Raw genomic sequence first — 20,452 nt, 5'->3', positions numbered from 1 at the left:
CTTTTTAAAAGTCTACTAATTTGTACTTCTCAGTGATACTAATATTTAAACGTGTATTATAAATAAGAAAATGTTAATCAGTACTTCCGTAGAAGTCACTTTAAAATCTAAAGTTCTTAAATATGTGAGGTTTATGCATCTACATTATGATATTCAGAGATGTTCTAATTCCTTTTTGTTCAAAACACAACACAAAAGAAATCTGCATTACCAAGTTGCCTTTTCTCCTTGTAGCTTTCTGACGAATTTTAAAAGATTTTTTTCTAAAATGTTCAGCTTGTTCATATCTTAAAAAAAAAAAAAAAAAAAAGTCAAACGAAAGAAACATATGTCCAAAGTGTCATACTTCAGTGAAATGAAACCACCAGTGTAAAGTTTTTTTGGCTAATTAAATACAGGATTATTTCTAGAAGTGATAGTCATATGGAATTAAAAATCTTTAACAAAAACTTTCATAAAACAAAATCTAACAAAATAAATCTAGTCCTCCAAGTAGCTGACATTTAACTGTTTTTAACTGATTAAACTCATTTTGAATCTCTAAAGGGTGATCTAACTAAATGAAAATCCAAAACTTTAGTTTGCTATATCAGCTTCCACACAGGTTATTTTTTTGTCAAATAGAAATGTGAAAATCACACAAAATCTGTGTGAAACAATACTTCTAGAAGTTAAAAGAAAAAATTCCAATATGTATCATTTCTGACTGAGCAAAACAAATGATTTCACATAGAGAAAGAGATATCATTCGGAAGGATTATTATACTAGGGATCAGCAAACTTCTTCTGTAAAAGGCTAGATAGTAAACATTTCAGGCTTTGTGGGTCCCGCGGTCTCTGTTGCAAATAGAAAACTGCTGTTGAAGCATGGAAGCGACCACAGACAATATGTAAATGAAAAAAATGTGGCTGTGTTACACTACAACTCTACGTCCCAAACAGGGAAACTTCTGGACTTGGCATGTGGGCAACAGTTTGCTGCCCCCTGTATTAGTAGTACACTCAATATTACAGAGTTAGCGAAGAAGCCCGGTTTCAAACCTAACTATATGACTCCAAAGTCCATGCTCTATCCTTTGCACATCTTGAAATAGAGATGAATCTTGTAGTTCTAATATTCTGTTCACCCCCCAGACCAAGAATAATATTTGAACATGGTGGATTCGAAAGAATATAGGATAAGGAAAATATGGGATATGGAAAAATACACAGCCACAAAACAAAGCCTCCCACATAAGTACATTAAGAACTGTAACTCCCTGTCATAAAACCAGAGAATTACCAATTGAAATCTTACTTATTTTGTTTCTGGTACAAAGTTGCAAGTGCTTCAAGTTCGCGAGCAATATGTGGATGGTCCGCACCATAGGCATTTTCTGAGATTTCCAATGCCTGTTTATATAGTTGTTCAGCATTGCCAAACTTCTTCCACTGCACGTACACACTCGCTAGTTGGTGGAGGGACTGAGCTACTTGTGGGTGATCTGGATCTAAAGCTGTTTCTCGAATTTCTAGAGACCTCTGCAAAGGCACCACAGCCTGGGGGAAGAAAAAGGTTAAAGGCCAATTAAAGTGAGTGAAATGCTGTAAGATCTTATTAGCACAACAAATAAAAGCTGCATTAACTCCTAGGAAGGAGAGAAGAGTAAACATGAAAACCCACACAGTCTCTAACTCCCTGTTGAAGTTACCTGACTGAGAAGGCCTAGATCCTTGAGAAATCGCCCCAGGGTTTCATAAAGGTCAGCTAAGCAAATCATGCTCTCCTCGCCTTCACAGTTTTTCTCATACTGCTTCAATGAATCAAAGTATTCTGCTGCCATCGCGCTTTTGTCTTTACCAACAAACTGCCAGTAACTCAGCAACTCAGCAAAGTGTCCTCTGTTGCAACAAATAACAGTAATTTAATGAAAAAGAAACTTTAAACCCCACTATTGAGTGAAGATGCCATAATTCATATCAAGCTATCGATAGTTTATTAGTAGGCTAGTCCAGTGTAGTGAAGTAAGGGTGTAGACTGGAACTGCCATCTTGAGTCCACAGCAGCCTAGCTGTGTGCTCTCTTACACCTCATCATCCTCATCTGCAGAAGAGGCACACCGACACCACCTGCCTCAGGTGTTACTGTAAGGAGATTATGGACTGTAGCAAGTACTCCATAGTGTTGGCTGTTACCATTAATATCATTATGGTTACTCACCAATGGAAACCTATCATAACCCTGTTTAGACATTTCATGATATGCAGGCAACTGCTGAGTTCACCCCAAAATTATTTTAAATGATAGAAATCAGAACAGAAGACTAATGAAACACAGGCAAACTGTCAGAATATCTGCTTTGTATTTTCATCAAGGAATTGAATGATAAAAGTAAGCTTATTCATCTATTGATGGTATTAAGAAGGATGGGAGAGATGGTAAACTAAAGGATGAATCTGATTTCAAATGAAATCATGAAAAACTGGGATGAGATCAGAAATAATCTATAAGGTGAAACAAAGAAATTTGAGAGAGTTCACTAAGAAGTAAAACAAATTATGCATCTAAATTATGAGAAGTGGGTATGAGGAGAAGATGGCGGAAGAGTAAGACGCGGAGATCACCTTCCTCCCCACAGATACACAAGAAATACATCTACACGAGGAACAACTCCTACAGAACACCTACTGAACGCTGGCAGAAGTCCTCAGACGTCCCAAAAGGCAAGAAAGTCCCCATGTACCTGGAAAGGGCAAAAGAAAAAAGAATAAACAAAGACAAAATGATAGGGACGGGACCTGCACCAGTGGGAGGGAGCTGTGAAGGAGGAAAGGTTCCACACACTAGGAAGCCCCATCGCGGGCGTACACTGCGGGTGGCGGAGGGGGAAAGCTTCGGAGCCAAGGAGGAGAGCACAGCAACAGGGGTGCGGGGGGCAAAGCGGAGAGATTCCCGCACAGAGGATCGGTGCCGACCGGCGCTCACCAGACCGAGAGGCTTGTCTGCTCACCAGCCGGGGCGGGCAGGGCTGGGAGCTGAGGCTCGGGCTTCGGTCGGAGCGCAGGGAGAGGACTGGGGTTGGCGGCGTGAACACTGCCTGCAGGGGGTTAGTGCACCACGGGGAGGGAGTCCGGGAAAAGTCTGGACCTGCTGAAGAGGCAAGAGACTTTTTCTTCCCTCTATGTTTCCTGGTGCGCGAGGAGAGGGGATTAAGAGCGCTGCTTAAAGGAGCTTCAGAGACGGGCGTGAGCCGCGGCTAACATCGCGGACCCCAGAGACCGGCATGAGACGCTAAGGCTGCTGCTGCCGACACCAAGAAGCCTGTGTGCGAGCACAGGTCACTATCCATAACCCCCTTTCGGGGAGCCTGTGCAGCCCGCCACTGCCAGGGTCCCGGGATCCAGGGACAACTTCCCCGGGAAAACGCACGGCGCGCCTCAGGCTGGTGCAACATCACGACGGCCTCTGCCGCCGCAGGCTCGCCCCGCACTCCGTACCCCTCCCTCCCCACGGCCTGAGTGAGCCACAGTCCCAGAAGCAGCTGCTCCTTTAACCCCGTCCTGTCTGAGCGAAGAACAGACGCGCTCCGGCGACTTACACGCAGAGACGGGGCCAAATCCAAAATTTAGCCCCTGGAGCTGTGAGAACAAAGAAGAGAAAGGGAAATCTCTCCCAGCAGCCTCAGAAGCAGCTGATTAAAGCTCCACAATCAACTTGATGTACCCTGCATCTGTGGAATACATGAATAGACAACGAATCTTCCCAAATTAAGGAGGTGGACTTTGAGAGCAAGATATATTATTATTTCCCCTTTTCCTCTTTTTGTGAGTGTGTATGTGTATGTTTCTGTGTGAGATTTTGTCTGTATAGCTTTGCTTCCACCATTTGTCCTAGGGTTCTATCCGTCCGTTTTTTTTGTTTGTTTTTTTCTTTATTAAAAAAATTTTTTTTCTTAATAATTATTTTTTAATAACTTTGTTATTTTATCTTTCTTTTCTTTTCTTTCTTTCTTTCCTTCCCTCCCTCCATCCCTCGCTTCTTTCTTTCTCTCTCTCTCACTCTCTCTCTCTCCCTCCCTCCCTCTCTCTCTCTCTCTCTTTCTTTCTTTTGCTCTTCTTTTTCTCCCTTTTATTCTGAGTGGTGTGGATGAAAGGCTCTTGGTGCTGCAGCCAGGAGTCAGTGCTGTGCCTCCGAGGTGGGAAAGCCAACTTCAGGACACTGGTCCACAACAGACCTCCCAGCTCCACATAATATCAAACGGTGAAAATCTCCCAGATATCTCCATCTCAACACCAGCACCCAGCTTCATTCAACGACGAGCAAGCTACAGTGCTGGACACCCTATGCCAAACAACTAGCAAGACAGGAACACAACCCCACCCATTAGCAGAGAGGCTGCCTAAAATCATAGTAAGTCCACAGACACCCCAAAACACACCACCAGACGTGGACCTGCCCACCAGAAAGACAAGATCCAGCCTCATCCACAAGAACAAAGGCACTAGTCCCCTCCACCAGGAAGCCTACACAACCCACTGAACCAACCTTAGCCACTGGGGACAGACACCAAAAACAACGGGAACTACGAACCTGCAGCCTGCAGGTTCCCAACACAGTAAGACCCAACACAGTAAGACCCCAAACACAGTAAGATAAGCAAAATGAGAAGACAGAAAAACACACAACAGATGAAGGAGCAAAGTAAAAACACATCAAACCTAACAAATGAAGAGGAAATAGGCAGTCTACCTGAAAAAGAATTCAGCATAATGATAGTAAAGATGATCCAAAATCTTGGAAATAGAATAGACAAAATGCAAGAAACATTTAACCTAACTCAAGTACCTAAGAGAACTAAAGATGAAACAAGCAATGATGAACACAATAAATGAAATTAAAAATGCTCTAGATGGATCAACAGCAGAATAACTGAAGCAGAAGAACAGATAAGTGACTTGGAAGATAAAATAGTGGAAATAACTACTACAGAGCAGAATAAAGAAAAAAGAATGAAAAGAACTGAAGACAGTCTCAGAGACTTCTGGGACAATACTAAACGCATCAACATTCGAATTATAGGGGTTCCAGAAGAAGAAGAGAAAAAGAAAGGGACTGAGAAAATATTTGAAGAGATTATAGTTGAAAACTTCCCTAATATGGGAAAGGAAATAGTTAATCAAGTCCAGGAAGCACAGAGAGTCCCATACAGGATAAATCCAAGGAGAAATACGCCAAGACACATACTAATGAAACTGTCAAAAATTAAATACAAAGAAAACATATTAAAAGCAGCAAGGGAAAAACAAGAAATAACACAAAAGGGAATCCCCATAAGGTTAACAGCTGATGTTTCAGCAGAAACTCTGCAAGCCAGAAGGGACTGGCAGGACATATTTAAAGTGATGAAGGGGAAAAACCTGCAACCAAGATTACTCTACCCAGCAAGGATCTCATTCTGATTTGATGGAGAAATTAAAACCTTAACAGACAAGCAAAAGCTGAGAGAGTTCAGCACCACCAAACCAGCTTTACAGCAAATGCTACAGGAACTTCTCTAGGCAAGAAACACAAGAGAAGGAAAAGACCTACAATAATTAAGGCAAAACAATTAATTAAATGGGAATAGGAACATACATATCGATAATTACCTTAAATGTAAATGGACTAAATGCTCCCACCAAAAGACACAGATTGGCTGAATGGATACAAAAACAAGACCCATATATATGTGGCCTACATGAGACCTACTTCAGACCTAGAGACACATACAGACTGAAAGTAAGGGCTTAGAAAAAGATATTCCATGCAAATGCAAACCAAAAGAAAGCTGGAGTAGCAGTCCTCATATCAGACAAAATAGACTTTAAAATAAAGACTATTAGAAGAGACAAAGAAGGACACTACATAATGATCAAGGGATCAATCCAAGAAGAAGATATAACAACTGTAAATATGTATGCACCCAACATAGGAGCACCTCAATACATAAGGCAAATACTAACAGCCATAAAAGGGGAAATTGACAGTAACACATTCATAGTAGGGGACTTTAACACCCCACCTTCACCAATGGACAGATCATCCAAAATGAAAATAAATAAGGAAACACAAGCTTTAAATGATACATTAAACAACATGGACTTAATTGATATTTATAGGACATTCCATCCCAAAACAACAGAATGCACAATTTTCTAAAGTACTCATGGAACATTCTCTAGGACAGATCATATCTTGGGTCACAAATCAAGCCTTGGTAAATTTAAGAAAATTGAAATTGTATCAAGTATCTTTTCCGACCACAACGCTATGAGACTAGATATCAATTAAAGGAAAAAATCTGTAAAAAATACAAACACATAGAGGCAAAGCAATACACTACTTAATAACGAAGTGATCACTGAAGAAATAAAGAGGAAATAAAAAAATACCTAGAAACAAATGACAATGGAGACACGACGACCCAAAATCTATGGGATGCAGCAAAACGAGTTCTAAGAGGGAAGTTTATAGCAATACAATCCTACCTTAAGAAACAGGGAACATCTCGAATAAACAACCTAACCTTGCACCTAAAGCAATCAGAGAAAGAAGAACAAAAATACCCCAAAGTTAGCAGAAGGAAAGAAATCATAAAAATCAGAACAGAAATAAATGAAGAAATGAAGGAAATGATAGCAAAGATCAATAAAACTCAAAGCTGGTTCTTTGAGAAGATAAACAAAATTGATAAACCATTAGCCAGACTCATCAACAAAAAAAGGGAGAAGACTCAAATCAATAGAATTAGAAATGAAAAAGGACAAGTAACAATTGACACTGCAGAAATAAAAAAGATCATGAGAGATTACTACAAGCAACTCTAGGCCAATAAAGTGGACAACCTGGAAGAAATGGACAAATTCTTAGAAATGCACAACCTTCCGAGACTGAACCAGGAAGAAATAGAAAATATGAACAGACCAATCACAAGCACTGAAATTGAAACTGTGATTAAAAATCTTCCAACAAACAAAAGCCCAGGACCAGATGGCTTCACAGGCGAATTCTATCAAACATTTGGAGAAGAGCTAACACCTATTCTTCTCAAACTCTTCCAAAATATAGCAGAGGGAGGAACACTCCCAAACTCATTCTACGAGGCCACCATCACCTTGATACCAAAACCAGGCAAGGATGTCACAAAGAAAGAAAACTACAGGCCAATATCACTGATGAACATAGATGCAAAAACCCTCAACAAAATACTAGCAAACAGAATCCAACAGCACATTAAAAGGATCATACACCATGATCAAGTGGGGTTAACTGCAGGAATGCAAGGATTTTTCAATATATGCAAATCAATCAATGTGATACACCATATTAACAAATTGAAGGAGAAAAACCATATGATCATCTCAATAGATGCAGAAAAAGCTTTCGACAAAATTCAACACCGATTTCTGATAAAAACCCTGCAGAAAGTAGGCATAGAGGGAACTTTCCTCAACATAATAAAGGCCATATATGACAAGCCCACAGCCAACATCGTCTTCAATGGTGATAAACTGAAAGCATTTCCACTAAGATCAGGAACAAGACAAGGTTGCCCACTCTCACCACTCTTATTCAACATAGTTTTGGAAGTTTTAGCCACAGCATTCAGAGAAGAAAAGGAAATAAAAGGAATCCAAATCGGAAAAGAAGCAGTAAAGCTGTCACTGTTTTCAGATGACATGACACTATACATAGAGAATCCTAAAGATGCTACCAGAAAACTACTAGAGCTAATCAATGAATTTGGTAAAGTAGCAGGATACAAAATTAATGCACAGAGATCTCTGGCATTCCTATACACTAATGATGAAAAATCTGAACGTGAAAGCAAGAAAACACTCCCATTTACTACTGCAACAAAAAGAATAAAATATCTAGGAATAAACCTACCTAACGAAAAAAAAGACCTGTATGCAGAAAATTATAAGACACTGATGAAAGAAATTAGAGATGATACAAATAGATGGAGAGATATACCATGTTGTTAGATTGGAAGAATCAACATTGTGAAAATGACTCTACTACCGAAAGCAATCTACAGATTCAATGCAATCCCTATCAAACTATCACTGGCATTGTTCACAGAACTAGAACAAAAAATTTCACAATTTGTATGGAAACAGAAAAGACCCTGAATAGCCAAAGCAATCTTGAGAACGAAAAACGGAGCTGGAGGAATCAGGCTCCCTGACTTCAGACTATACTACAAAGCTACAGTAATCAAGACAGTATGGTACTGGCATAAAAACGGCAAGACAGATCAATGGAACAGGATAGAAAGCCCAGAGATAAACCCACGCACATATGGTCACCTTATCTTTGATAAAGGAGGCAGGAATGTACAGTGAAGAAAGGACAGTCTCTTCAATAAGTGGTGCTGGGAAAACTGGACAGGTACATGTAAAAGTATAAGATTAGATCACTCCCTAACACCATACACAAAAATAAGCTCAAAATGGATTAAAGACCTAAATGTAAGGCCAGAAACTATCAAACTGTTAGAGGAAAACATAGGCAGAACACTCTGTGACATAAATCACAGCAAGATCCTTTTTGACTCACCTCCTAGAGAAATGGAAATAAAAACAAAACTAAACAAATGGGACCTAATGAAACTTAAAAGCTTTTGCACAGCAAAGGAAACCATAAACAAGAGCAAAAGACAACCCTCAGAATGGGAGAAAATATTTGCAAATGAAGCAACTGACAAAGGATTAATCTCCAAAATTTACAAGCAGCTCATGCGGCTCAATAGCAAAAAAACAAACAATCCAATCCGAAAATGGGCAGAAGACCTAAATAGACATTTCTCCAAAGAAGACATACAGACTGCCAACAAACACATGAAAGAATGCTCAACATCATTAATCATTAGAGAAATGCAAATCAAAAGTACAATGAGATATCATCTCATACCGGTCAGAATGGCTATCATCAAAAAATCTAGAAACAATAAGTGCTGGAGAGGGTTTGGAGAAAAGGGAATACTCTTGCACTGCTGGTGGGAATGTGAATTGGTATAGCCACTATGGAGATCAGTATGGAGGTTCCTTAAAAAACTACAAATAGAACTACCATATGACCCAGCAATTCCATTACTGGGCATATACCCTGAGAAAACCGTAATTCAAAAAGAGTCATGTACCAAAATGTTCATTGCAGCTCTATTTACAATAGCCAGGAAATGGAAACAACCTAAGTGTCCATCATCGGATGAATGGATAAAGAAGAAGTGGCACATATATACAATGGAATATTACTCAGCCATATAAAGAAACGAATATGAGCTACTTATAATGAGGTGGATGGACCTAGAGTCTGTCATACAGAGTGAAGTAAGTCAGAAGGAGAAAGACAAATACCGTATGCTAATACATATATATGGAATTTAAGAAAAAAAAATGTCATGAAGAAGCTAGGGGTAAGACAGGAATAAAGAGACAGACCTACTAGAGAATGGACTTGAGGATATGGGGAGGGGGAAGGGTAAGCTGTGACGAAGTGAGAGAGTGGCTTGGACATATATACACTACCAAACGTAAAATAGATAGCTAGTGGGAAGCAGCCGCATAGCACAGGGATATTGGCTCGGTGCTTTGTGACCACCTAGAGGGGTGGGATAGGGAGGGTGGGAGGGAGGGAGACGCAAGAGAGAAGAGATATGGGAACATATGTATATGTATAACTGATTCACTTTGTTATAAAGCAGAAACTGACACACCATTTTAAACCAATTATACTCCAATAAAGATGTAAATAAAATAAAATAAATAAATTATGAAAAGTGAGTAAATTTCCAGGTGAGCCAGAAAAAACCCCTCGTAGGGCTTAGAGATCAGAAGGTTGTCTCAGAAAAAGGTGGTTCTGCCGGAGGCAAATTCAAACACACCAGGAGAGACAATAAGACAGTTACGAAGGACTTCCCTGGTCGTCCAGTGGTTAAGACTCAGTGCTTCCACCGCAGTGGGCAAGGGTTCAATCCCTAGTCGGGGAAATAAGATCTCACATGCCATAGGGCACAGCCAAAAAGACAAAATAAAAACTTAAAAAAAAAAAAGACATTTATGAAAAAGGGTAATCCTTTCTTTAAATTCTGACACTAGTCAGATTCTCTGTAGAGCCCAGAGTCTGTTTTGAAGGCTATACTTTGAAATATCTGAATACCCTGAGAGGCAGGCATCATGAACCGCCTCTCTGGGTGGTCTGGATTTAAACCTGCTTCAGTGAAAGATTAAGATACAAAGCTATCTCAAGAGTATTCCAGGTCTGATTTTATGAAAACTGCAATACTCTATCTTTCTTGTTTACCTCTTGGAAAAAGTAGATGTTGTGGCAATTTGCAAACTGTATTAAAATTTCTCCCACACTGTTTTATACTTCAGTTACCACTGAAACTGGACTAATTTTTAAATGAAGAATGCCATTTTTCTTTGTTACACTGAACAACTGTTTAAATCTGTTTTTCTGGGAAAAGGTGTCCTACAAATAAGTTTCTTACCTTTTATAGAGGTTTTGAGACACAAAGAGGTTAAGAAGGCAATCGTGCAGCTTCTGTTTACTTCCCTGCTGCTGGAATAGCCAAGGCAGTTCATCTGCACTCCTCCAAGTCACTCGGTCCTGACTATTAGAAGAGAAGGGACAACATTCAATAATACATTGCTACAATTAGATCACTTTAAAAGGCTACAGACAAATGCTGAAGTAGGAGAGAGACATTTGAGATATATCCCTGACTCTGAGTATAATCTAATGCTGAGAAAACTAGGTCAAAATCAGAAACTTGACCAATCTAACTATGAAAACAAAGTGATATTCAGGACCACTGACCAAACTCTAAAGTTTATTTTCCTAAAATTAAACTATTAAAAAAAACATAAATAGACACAAATATACACATACAGGTATAAACAGACACACACATATTTTTAAACTACTTAAACTATTTAACTAGAATAAAATAAAAATAATAAAATGATCCTGCATTGATACCACTTAAGTTTAAATCTTCAGCATAATATTAAAAGACTAACTTACATAATCATCTTTTGTTCTTTTGGCATTAACAGAATAGGAGAGGACTTAACCTTTTAAAATAATATGGAAATTTTTATACATTAAGTTACACAAGAAAGAGAAATAAGGACACAGAGGTAGAGCGTGTTGCAGAAGCTACAGAAAAACAACATGGACATTTACAATACCTTAACTGCATGGTGAAATAGTTGGTTAGCTTTTGCCTATATGAAGAAATAATGGTGGGACCTTCCATGTACTCTAGTCTCACTGTTTCCCAAGCCTATGGAGAAAAAGAAAAAACATTACAGTCTATTTTCTGTAAGTCACTGTACAATCTAACAATGAATTTATAAAAAGAAATTTATAATTATTTCAATTTTATAGTTGTATAATAGAAAGAGCATTAGAATACTTTAAAATTTGGTATATATTTATGTGATAAACTGACATGAGAATTCCTGTAAGAACTCAAAATATAATTCAATTCAAACTTCTGGTGAATACATTAAAAATCTGAAATGTGTTTTGCAAAAGTACTAAAAAGAGCAAATTATATTTAAGTGATATACAATAAAGGAGAAAGATAAGCCTGTGAAATTACAAACATTCCACACCTGCATATATAACACAGCATACTCAAGTGAAAGACTTCATTTACATTTGTTTATATGTATAAATCAACCATGGGATTGCAGATGATAAGAATTATATTGGTATTTCTGTGGTATCTGTTGTGATTTCTCCTATTTCTTGTTTCATTTGGGTCTTCTCTCTTTTCTTCTTGGTGACTCTGGCCAGAGGTTTGCCAATGTTTTAAATTTATTTATTTATTTTTATTTTTGGCTGCATTGGGTGTTAGTTGCTGCACGCGGGCTTTCTCTAGTTGTGGTGAGTGGGGGCTACTCTTCGTGGCAGTGTGTAGGCTTCTCACTGCGGTGGCTTCTCTTGTTGCAGAGCACGGCTTCTAGGTGCACAGGCTTCAGTAGTTGTGGCACGTGGGCTCAGTAGTTGTGGCTCATGGGCTCTAGAGTGAAGCCTCAGTCACTGTGGCACAGGGGCTTAGTTGCTCTGTGGCACGTGGGATCTCCCCAGACCAGGGCTTGAACCTGTGTCCCCTGCATTGGCAGGTGGATTCTTAACCACTGTGCCACCAGGGAAGTCCCGAGGTTTGTCAATTTTGTTTACCCTTTCAAAGAACCAGTTCTTGGTATTATTGATTTTTTTCTATTGTTTTTTAAATCTCGATGTTATTTATTTCCTCTCTGATCTTTATTATCTCCTTCCTTCTGCTGACTTTAGGTTTTGTTTGTTCTATTTCTAATTCTTTTATGTGGTGGGTTAGGTTGTTTATTTGAGATTTTTCTTATCTCTATGAACTTCCCTCTCAGAACTGCTTTTGCTGCATCCCATAGATTTTGTATGGTTGTGTTTTCATTGTCATTTGCCTCAGGTATTTTTAAATTTCTTCTTTGATTTCATCATTGACCCACTGGTTTTTCAGTAGTATGTTGCTTAGTCTCCACGTAATTGGTTTTTTTCTCATTTATTTTTCTGTGGTTGATTTCTAGTTTCATGACATTTGTGGTCAGAAAAGATGCTTGAAATAATTTCTATACTTTTAAATTTGTTGAGACTTGTTTTGTGCCCTAGCATGTGGTCAATCCTAGAGAATGTTCCATGTGCACTTGAAAAGAATGTGTATTCTGCTTTATTTGGGATGTAATGCCTTGAAAATATCAATTAAGTCTAACTGTTCTATTGAATCATTTAGGATCTCTGTTGCCTTATTGATTTTCTGTCTCAAAGATCTGTCCATTGATGTGAGTAGGGTATTAAAATCTCCAACCATTATTGTATTCCCATCAATTTCTCCTGTTATGTCTGTTAGTGTTTATTTTATGTATCTGGGTGCTCCTATATTGGGTGCATATATGTTGATGAGTGTAATATCCTCTCCTCGTATTGATCCTTATATCATTATATAGTGTCCTTCTTTATCTTTCTTTATAGCCTTTGTTTTAAAGTCTATTTTGTCTGATATGAGTATTGCAACCCCACTTTCTTGTCATTTCCATTTGCATGAAATATCTTTTTCCATCCCCTCATTTTCAATCTATGTGTCTCCTTTGCCCTAAAATGGGTCTCTTGTAGGCAGCATATTGTCAGCTCTTGTTTTTTTCTCCGATCTGCCACTGTGTCTTTTGACTGGAGCATCTAGTCCATTGACAGCTGAGGTAATTATTGATAGATATGTATTTATTGCCATTTTAAACCTTGTTTTCCCATTGATTTTATATTTCTTCTTTGTCCCTTTCTTTTTCTTTTTCCTTTCATGGTTTGATGATTTTCTTTTGTATTATGCTTACGTTCTCTTCTTTTTGGTTTTTGTGAGTCTATTGTATGTTTTTGATTTATGGTTACCCTGTTTTTCAAGTATGTTAACCCCTTCCTATATCTACTTGCCTTACACTGGTAGTTACATAGGCTCAAACACATTCTAGAAAAAAAAAATCTACATTTTCTTATGCTCTTCTCCCATGTTTTATGATTTTGATGTCCTTTTTTACATCTTCACGTTTGTCCTTTTGCTGTTTGTTGTGGTTCATGTGTGATTCTGTGAAATTGTTTTTTTTAATCTGTGTACTGGCTTATTTAAGTGATTTACTTTCCAATTGTGGTTTTCTCTTCCCTAGATTCTTACTTCTTTTCTATTTAGATAAGATCTTTCAATATTTCCTTTAGTATAGGTTTAGTTTTTGCTTGGCTGAAAAATTTTTATCTCTCCTTCTATTCTAAATGATAATCTTGGTGGGTGGAATTTCCTAGGTTGCAGGTTTTTCCCTTTCAGAACTTTGAATATATCTTGTCACTCCCTTCTGGCTTGCAACACTCCTGTAGAGAAATCAGCTGATAGCCTTATGGGGGTTGCCTTGTAATCAACTCTTTGTTTTTCTCTTGCTGCCTTTAGAATCCTCTCTTTATGTTTAACTTTTGCCATTTTTACTATAATATGTCTTGGTGTAGGTCTGTTTGGGTTTATCTTGTTTGAGACCCTCTGTGCTTCCTGAACATGGATATCTGTTTCCTTCTTTAGGTTTGGGAAGTTTTCAGCCATAATTTCTTCAAATACATTTTCAATCCCCTTTTCTCTTTCTTCTACTTCTGGGATCCCTATTATGCATAGATTGGCATGCTTTATATTATCCCATAGGTCTCTTATATTGCTTTCATTTTTTTTTCATTTGTCTTTCTGTCTGCTGTTCTGATAGGGTGATTTCCACTATTCTATCTTCCAGATCACTTATTCATTCTTCTGCATTATTCATTCTGCTATTCATTGTCTTAAGCTCAGTTTTCATTTCAGCAAGTGAATTTTCTAATTTTTCTTGGCTCTTCCTTATAGTTTCTAGTTCCTTTTTACAGTAATCTGTATTTCTATCAATAGTCCTTCTTAATTCCTTCAGTATTTTCATTACCTCTTTTTTGAACTCAGTGTCTATTAGACTGAAGAGGTCTGTTTCGTTGTTTGTTCTTTAAGAGGAATTCTCTTGATCTTTTAATTGGGAGTGGTTCCTCTGATTCATTTTACTTATATTTCTCTTGCTCTATGAGTTTAGGAGAAACAATTTTCTACTGTGGTCTTGGAGGGCTATTTTTACATGGCAGCATCCCTGAGTAGGCTGTGTGGGTTTAATATTTTTTGGTGCTAGGCCGTAAGAGAATACTATGAACAATTACATGCCAACAAATTCAACAACCTAGAAGAAATGGACAACTTTCTAGAAACATACAACCCATTAAAACTGAATCAAGAAGAAATAGGTAACTTGAACAGACTGATAACTAGAAGTGAAATAGAATCCGTAATTTAAAAACTCCCTACAAACAAAAGTCCTGGGTCAGATGGCTTCACAGGGGAATTCTACTGAATGTACTTATACCAATCCTTCTCAAACTCTTCTAAAAGACTGAAGAGGAAGGAACATTCCCAACAACACTCTGTGAAGCCACCATCACCCTGATACGAAAACCAGACAAAGACACTACTAAAAAAGAAAATTACAGGTCAATATCTTTGATGAATATAGATGCAAAAATTCTCAACAAAAATGTTAACAAACTGAATCCAACAACACATAAAAAAGATCATATACCACAATCAAGTTGGATTCATCCCAGGGTCACAAGGATGGTTCAACATACGCAAATCAATCAATATGATACACCACATCAACAAAAGAAAAGACAAACATCACATGATCATCTTAATAGATGCAGAAAAAGCATTTGAGAAAATTCAATATCCAATCATGATAAAAACTCTTACCAAAGTGGGTATAGAGGGAACATATTTCAACATAATAAAAGTTATTTATGACAAACCAACAGCCAATATAATACTCAATGGTGAAAAGATAAACGCTTTCCCGCTAAAATCTGGAAGAAGACAAGGGTGACCACTCTCACCACTTCTCTTCAACATAGTATTGGAAGTCCTAGCCACAGAAGTCAGACAAGAAAAAAAGTAAAAGTATTCAAATTGGTAGGGAAGAGTTAAAATTGTCATTATATGCAGATGACATGATACTATATATAGAAAACCTTAAAGACTCCACACAAAAACTATTAGAACTGATGAACAAATTCAGTAAGGTAGCAGGATACAAGATTAACATACAGAAATCCATTGCATTTCTTTATACTAATAATGAAACATCAGAAAGGGAATGTAAAAAAAACAAAACAATCCCTTTTAAAATCACATCCAAAAAAAAAAAATATGGAGGAATAACCCTGACCCAGGAGGTGAAAGACTTTTATGCTGAGAACTACAAAACATTAATAAAGGAAACTGAAGATGATTCAAAGAAATGGAAAGATATCCCATGCTCTTGGATTGGAAGAATATTGTTAAAATGGCTATACTACCAAAAGCAATCTACAGATTTAATGTGATCCTAATCAAATTACCCATGACATTTTTCAAAGAACTAGAACAAGTAATCCTAAAATGTATATGGAACCATAAAAGACCCAGAATTGCCAAAGCAATTCTTAGGAAAAAGAACAAACCCTCCCAGACATCAGACAATACTACAAAGCTATAGCAATCAAAAACATGGTATTGGCACAAAAACAGACATATGGATCATTGGAACAGAATAGAGAGCCCAGAAATAAACCCAGACACCCACTGTCAATTAATCTTCAACAAAGGAGGCAAGAACATACAATGGGGAAAAGACAGTCTCTTCAGCAAGTTGTGTTGTAAAAGTTGGACAGCCACATGTAAGTCAGTGAAGTTAGAACACACCCTCACACCATACACAAAAATAAACTCAAAATGGCTTAAAGATTTAAATATAAAAGACATGGTACCATAAAACTCCTGGAAGAGAACATAGGCAAGACATTCTCTGACATAAATCGTACCAATGTTTTCTTAAGTCAGTCTCCCAAGGCAATAGAAATAAAAGCAAAAATAAACAAACAGGACCTAATCAAACTTACAAGCTTCTGTACAGCAAAGAAAACCATAAAAAAACCAAAAAGACAACCTATAGACTGGGAGAAAATATTTGCCAATGATGCGACCAACAAGGGCTTAATTTCCAAAATATACAAACAGCTCATACAACTCAATAACAAAAAAGCAACAGAATCAAAAAATGGGTGGAAGACCTAAATAGACATTTCTCCAAAGAAGACATACAGATAGCCAATAGGTACGTGAAATTATCTCATCATCGTTAATTATGAGAGAAATGCAAATCAAACTACAATGAGGTACCACCGCACACGAGTCAGGTGGCCGTCATTAAAAAGTCTACAAATAACAAATGCTGGGGAGGGTGTGGAGAAAAGGGAACCCTCCTACACTGTTGGTGAGGATGTAAGTTGGTGCAGCTACTATAGAAAACAGTATGGAGGTTCCTTAAAAAACTGAAAATAGAATTATCATATGATCCAGCAATCTCACTCCTAGGCATATTTCTAGACAAAACTATAATTCAAAAAGATATATACACCCCTATGTTCACAATAGCACTATTACAATAGCCAAGACATGGAAAAAATCTAAATGTCCATTGACAGATGGACATTCATGAAAAAGAATGAAATAATGCCATTTGCAGCATGGATGGACCTAGTGATTATCATACTAAGTGAAGTAAGTCAGAAAAAGAAAGACAAATACTATATGTGGAATCTAAAATATGACAAAAATGAACATATCTGTGAAACAGAAACAGATTCACAGACACAGAAAACAGATTTGTGGTTTCCAAAGGGAAGGGTTGGGGGAGAGGGAAGGATCAGGAGTTTGGTATCAGCAGATGCAAACTAGAATATGGAAAAAAAAAAGTTATATTAGTCATTATTTACTATGTGCTAGACATCATGTCTAGGACCTTACCAGGATCAATTAATTATTTACCACCTCAATTAATTATCTTTACAACCCCTGAGGTAAGCTGCAAACATCTGCCCAAGGCTCAGAGAACTTGCCCAAGGTTACATTAAGCTGTGAAGAGCTGGGCTGTGTATTGAGGCAGAGTGACTTACAGAGCCCAAGTTCTTAAAACATATATAATATACCAGCAATTCAATGAAATATAAAATTGAAAAAACTACCTTTTAAAGTAATAGCCATTTCACAAAGGTACTTACTTCATAAGAATAATATTAGCCAAATTTGGTATCTAACCTAAAATCACTGGAAAAAATTTTTGTAATGCCAAATTTGAGATTTCAATTTTGTCTTGTAATTGAAATATTTGAAATGATGTGGTATTATATAGCATAATACATATGCGATGATATGTGGACATTTCAATAAGTGAAAAAACCTTATTAAGATAACATTTACCTGTAGATGTTGAAACTTGAGCAAACCACAACCATAAGTCAACAAACACATTTTGTGTAAGCTGTGAATAAGGGAGGTCAAGACAGCCCAGGATAGCTCAGGATAGAATTCCATCAATTCTGATTCACTCACACCATTGTGACTAACATTTACAAGGCAGAGAATCTAGGGAGAAAAAAGAATTAACAATGATTATAAAGCACTTCTATTAGTAACTAACAGCCATTAAAATTTCCACAATTCTTTTAAACTTATTAACTTATTTGAATTTATGATTCAAGTGATTTAATAAACTAAGAAACAGATTTCTTAAAATAAAACACACTTTCCAAAAGGCACTAATAAGATAGTGTACATATAAAGTCTAGCACACCAAAGATAACACACATATAGAAAAAGTTTAGTGAAAATTAAAACTGCAGGAAATGTATTATTAAAACTAATGACAGAGTTCTGATTCTGGGAAGATGGTGGAAGAAAACAGTCCTCCTACTACAAATGCCTGTTAATGTCAGATAACATGTAACAAAACATTTCCAAAAGCACAACTGAAACTGCAGAAAAGAAAGGGAAATCCCCCAAGTATCCCAAATAAATAGGAAACTGAAAATTAGAGGGCTAAGTGCTGGAGCTGCTGTCCCTGGGTGAAGTGAGGAGAGAGGATAAGCAACAGTCTCGTAACTTAGCTTGGGTTTTCACACCCACCGTCAGGATGGAAGGGGAGCCTTTAAGCTCTGTGAAGCAAGGAGCTGGAACTATGATAGAATGCTTGCCAACACAGGGACCTTTCAAAGGCTGTCCCCTTAGTGATGGAGTGCCTGAGGGAAACAGCGAACAGACAGAAGACTGTGGGCTTAGAGGCAGAATGAAAAGTCAAACCCAGGGGAACCCCCAACCTGAGAAATAGACATAAAAATGGATCCAGGTTAAAACTGTAAGAGTTCTGCAAGGTTGCTAGTAAATTTCCAAAAATTAAATTGAATAACCAGAAACAAACAATTTTAAAATGTTATTTTAACTATAAAGTCCTTAGAAACAAATTTTAACAGAAGATGTTTAAGACTTTTATGGGGAAGAAGATAAAATGTTATTGATAATCATCATTCAAGAAGATGACTAAATAAATGGAGAGCTATTTAGCTTTCCATGAAGGAGAAGACTTATATGATAATTTCCCCCAACTTAGCCTCTAAATCCAACCCAACTACAATTAAAATTGCATATTGACAGGAATAAAGACACAGACCTACTAGAGAATGGACTTGATGATATGGGGAGGGGGAAGGGTAAGCTGTGACAAAGCGAGAGAGTGGCATGGACATACATACACTACCAAACGTAAAACAGATAGCTAGTGGGAAGCAGCTGTATAGCACAGGGAGATCAGCTTGGTGCTTTGTGACCACCTAGAGGGATGGGATAGGGAGGGTGGGAGGGAGGGAGACGTAAGAGGGAAGAGATATGGGAACATATGTATATGTATAACTGATTCACTTTGTTATAAAGCAGAAACTAACACACCATTGTAAAGCAATTATACTCCAATAAAGATGTAAAAAAAAATTGCATATTGAGTTTCCATGGCACTTGCTGAGCCAATTCTAAAAATACATGTGGGAAATTAGCCAAGACAACTGTGGAAAATATTAAGAGGGGGTTTGCCTAACCAAATATCAAAGCTTACTTTAAAGTTCTAATAGTTAAGACAGTGGTATTGACAAGGAATAGTAAATTGGAACAGAAGAGCCTAGAAACAGACTCTTGTTTATATGTGAGCTTGATATTTGACAGATGGCATTCCAAATCAGTAGAAAAGATGTATTAAGTACAATGAACAATTAACTAGCTGTATTTTAAAAGACTGAGAAGTAGGTTCCTGGGAATTCCCTGCCGTGGCCCAGGTTCAATCCCTGGTCAGGGAATTAAGATCCTGCAAGTCATGTAGCTAAAAAAAAAAAAAAAGAAGAAGTAGATTCCTTCCTCACACAATAAATAAAAATATATCATATGAGTTAAGGACTCACACATGAAGAACAAAATTATAAAATATTTTGAAGGGAAAAAAATATAAGAATACTTTTATGATAGCAAAGGATTAAAAAAAATAAGATACAACAGGCATAAGCCATGAAAGAAACTGTTGATAAATCTGACTTCATTAAAATAAAACTTTGTATAATGATGCCATAAAGTTAAAAGACAAGAACAGGAAAAAGACACTGAGTTGCAAACTCTATAACAAAGGATTTGTATTCAATATGTAGAACATTTAAAAACTCCTAACAGATCAACAAGAAAAAGTCAACTCCGTTAAAAAATGGGTAAAGGACTTGAACAAGCAATTCACCTAAGAGGAAACAAGAATAACCAAGAAGCATGAAAAGATGAAAACTCTCCATGATAATCAGGAAAATGCAAATTCCCCGAGATATCACTTCTGGCCACAGCACACTATGGTAGTGGGTATAGTATATGCTTGAAACATATTTAGCATTACACGGATTTACTGTTTACTTCAATTCACACACAAATACAAACAAGGCAAA

General features: G+C 37.3%; 1 protein-coding gene across 3 annotated transcripts in view; it reads right to left on the bottom strand.

Annotated features, from left to right (window-relative positions):
- NPHP3 (nephrocystin 3) overlaps positions 1-20,452 on the bottom strand; it is a gene marked incomplete at its 5' end in the record, with an annotated part of 50,246 nt that overhangs the window by 7,367 nt on the left and 22,427 nt on the right. For 2 of the 3 annotated variants that reach the window (XM_082839222.1, XM_082839223.1), the window contains 6 exons: positions 212-287; positions 1,298-1,539; positions 1,692-1,881; positions 10,518-10,640; positions 11,221-11,315; positions 17,907-18,071. In XM_082839222.1, coding sequence (XP_082695348.1) covers positions 212-287; positions 1,298-1,539; positions 1,692-1,881; positions 10,518-10,640; positions 11,221-11,315; positions 17,907-18,071 — 891 coding nt within the window. Of the gene's footprint in view, positions 1-211; positions 288-1,297; positions 1,540-1,691; positions 1,882-2,668; positions 2,724-10,517; positions 10,641-11,220; positions 11,316-17,906; positions 18,072-20,452 lie in introns of those variants that run through there. The other variant, XM_082839224.1, reaches the window with a different exon arrangement.

The sequence above is a fragment of the Leucopleurus acutus genome (assembly GCF_964270905.1).
Source record: "Leucopleurus acutus genome assembly, chromosome: 5".
NCBI classification, from domain to species: Eukaryota; Metazoa; Chordata; class Mammalia; order Artiodactyla; family Delphinidae; genus Leucopleurus; species Leucopleurus acutus.
The sequence above is the reverse complement of the archived record's forward strand: the minus strand, read 5'-3'. Positions and strand labels throughout refer to the sequence as shown.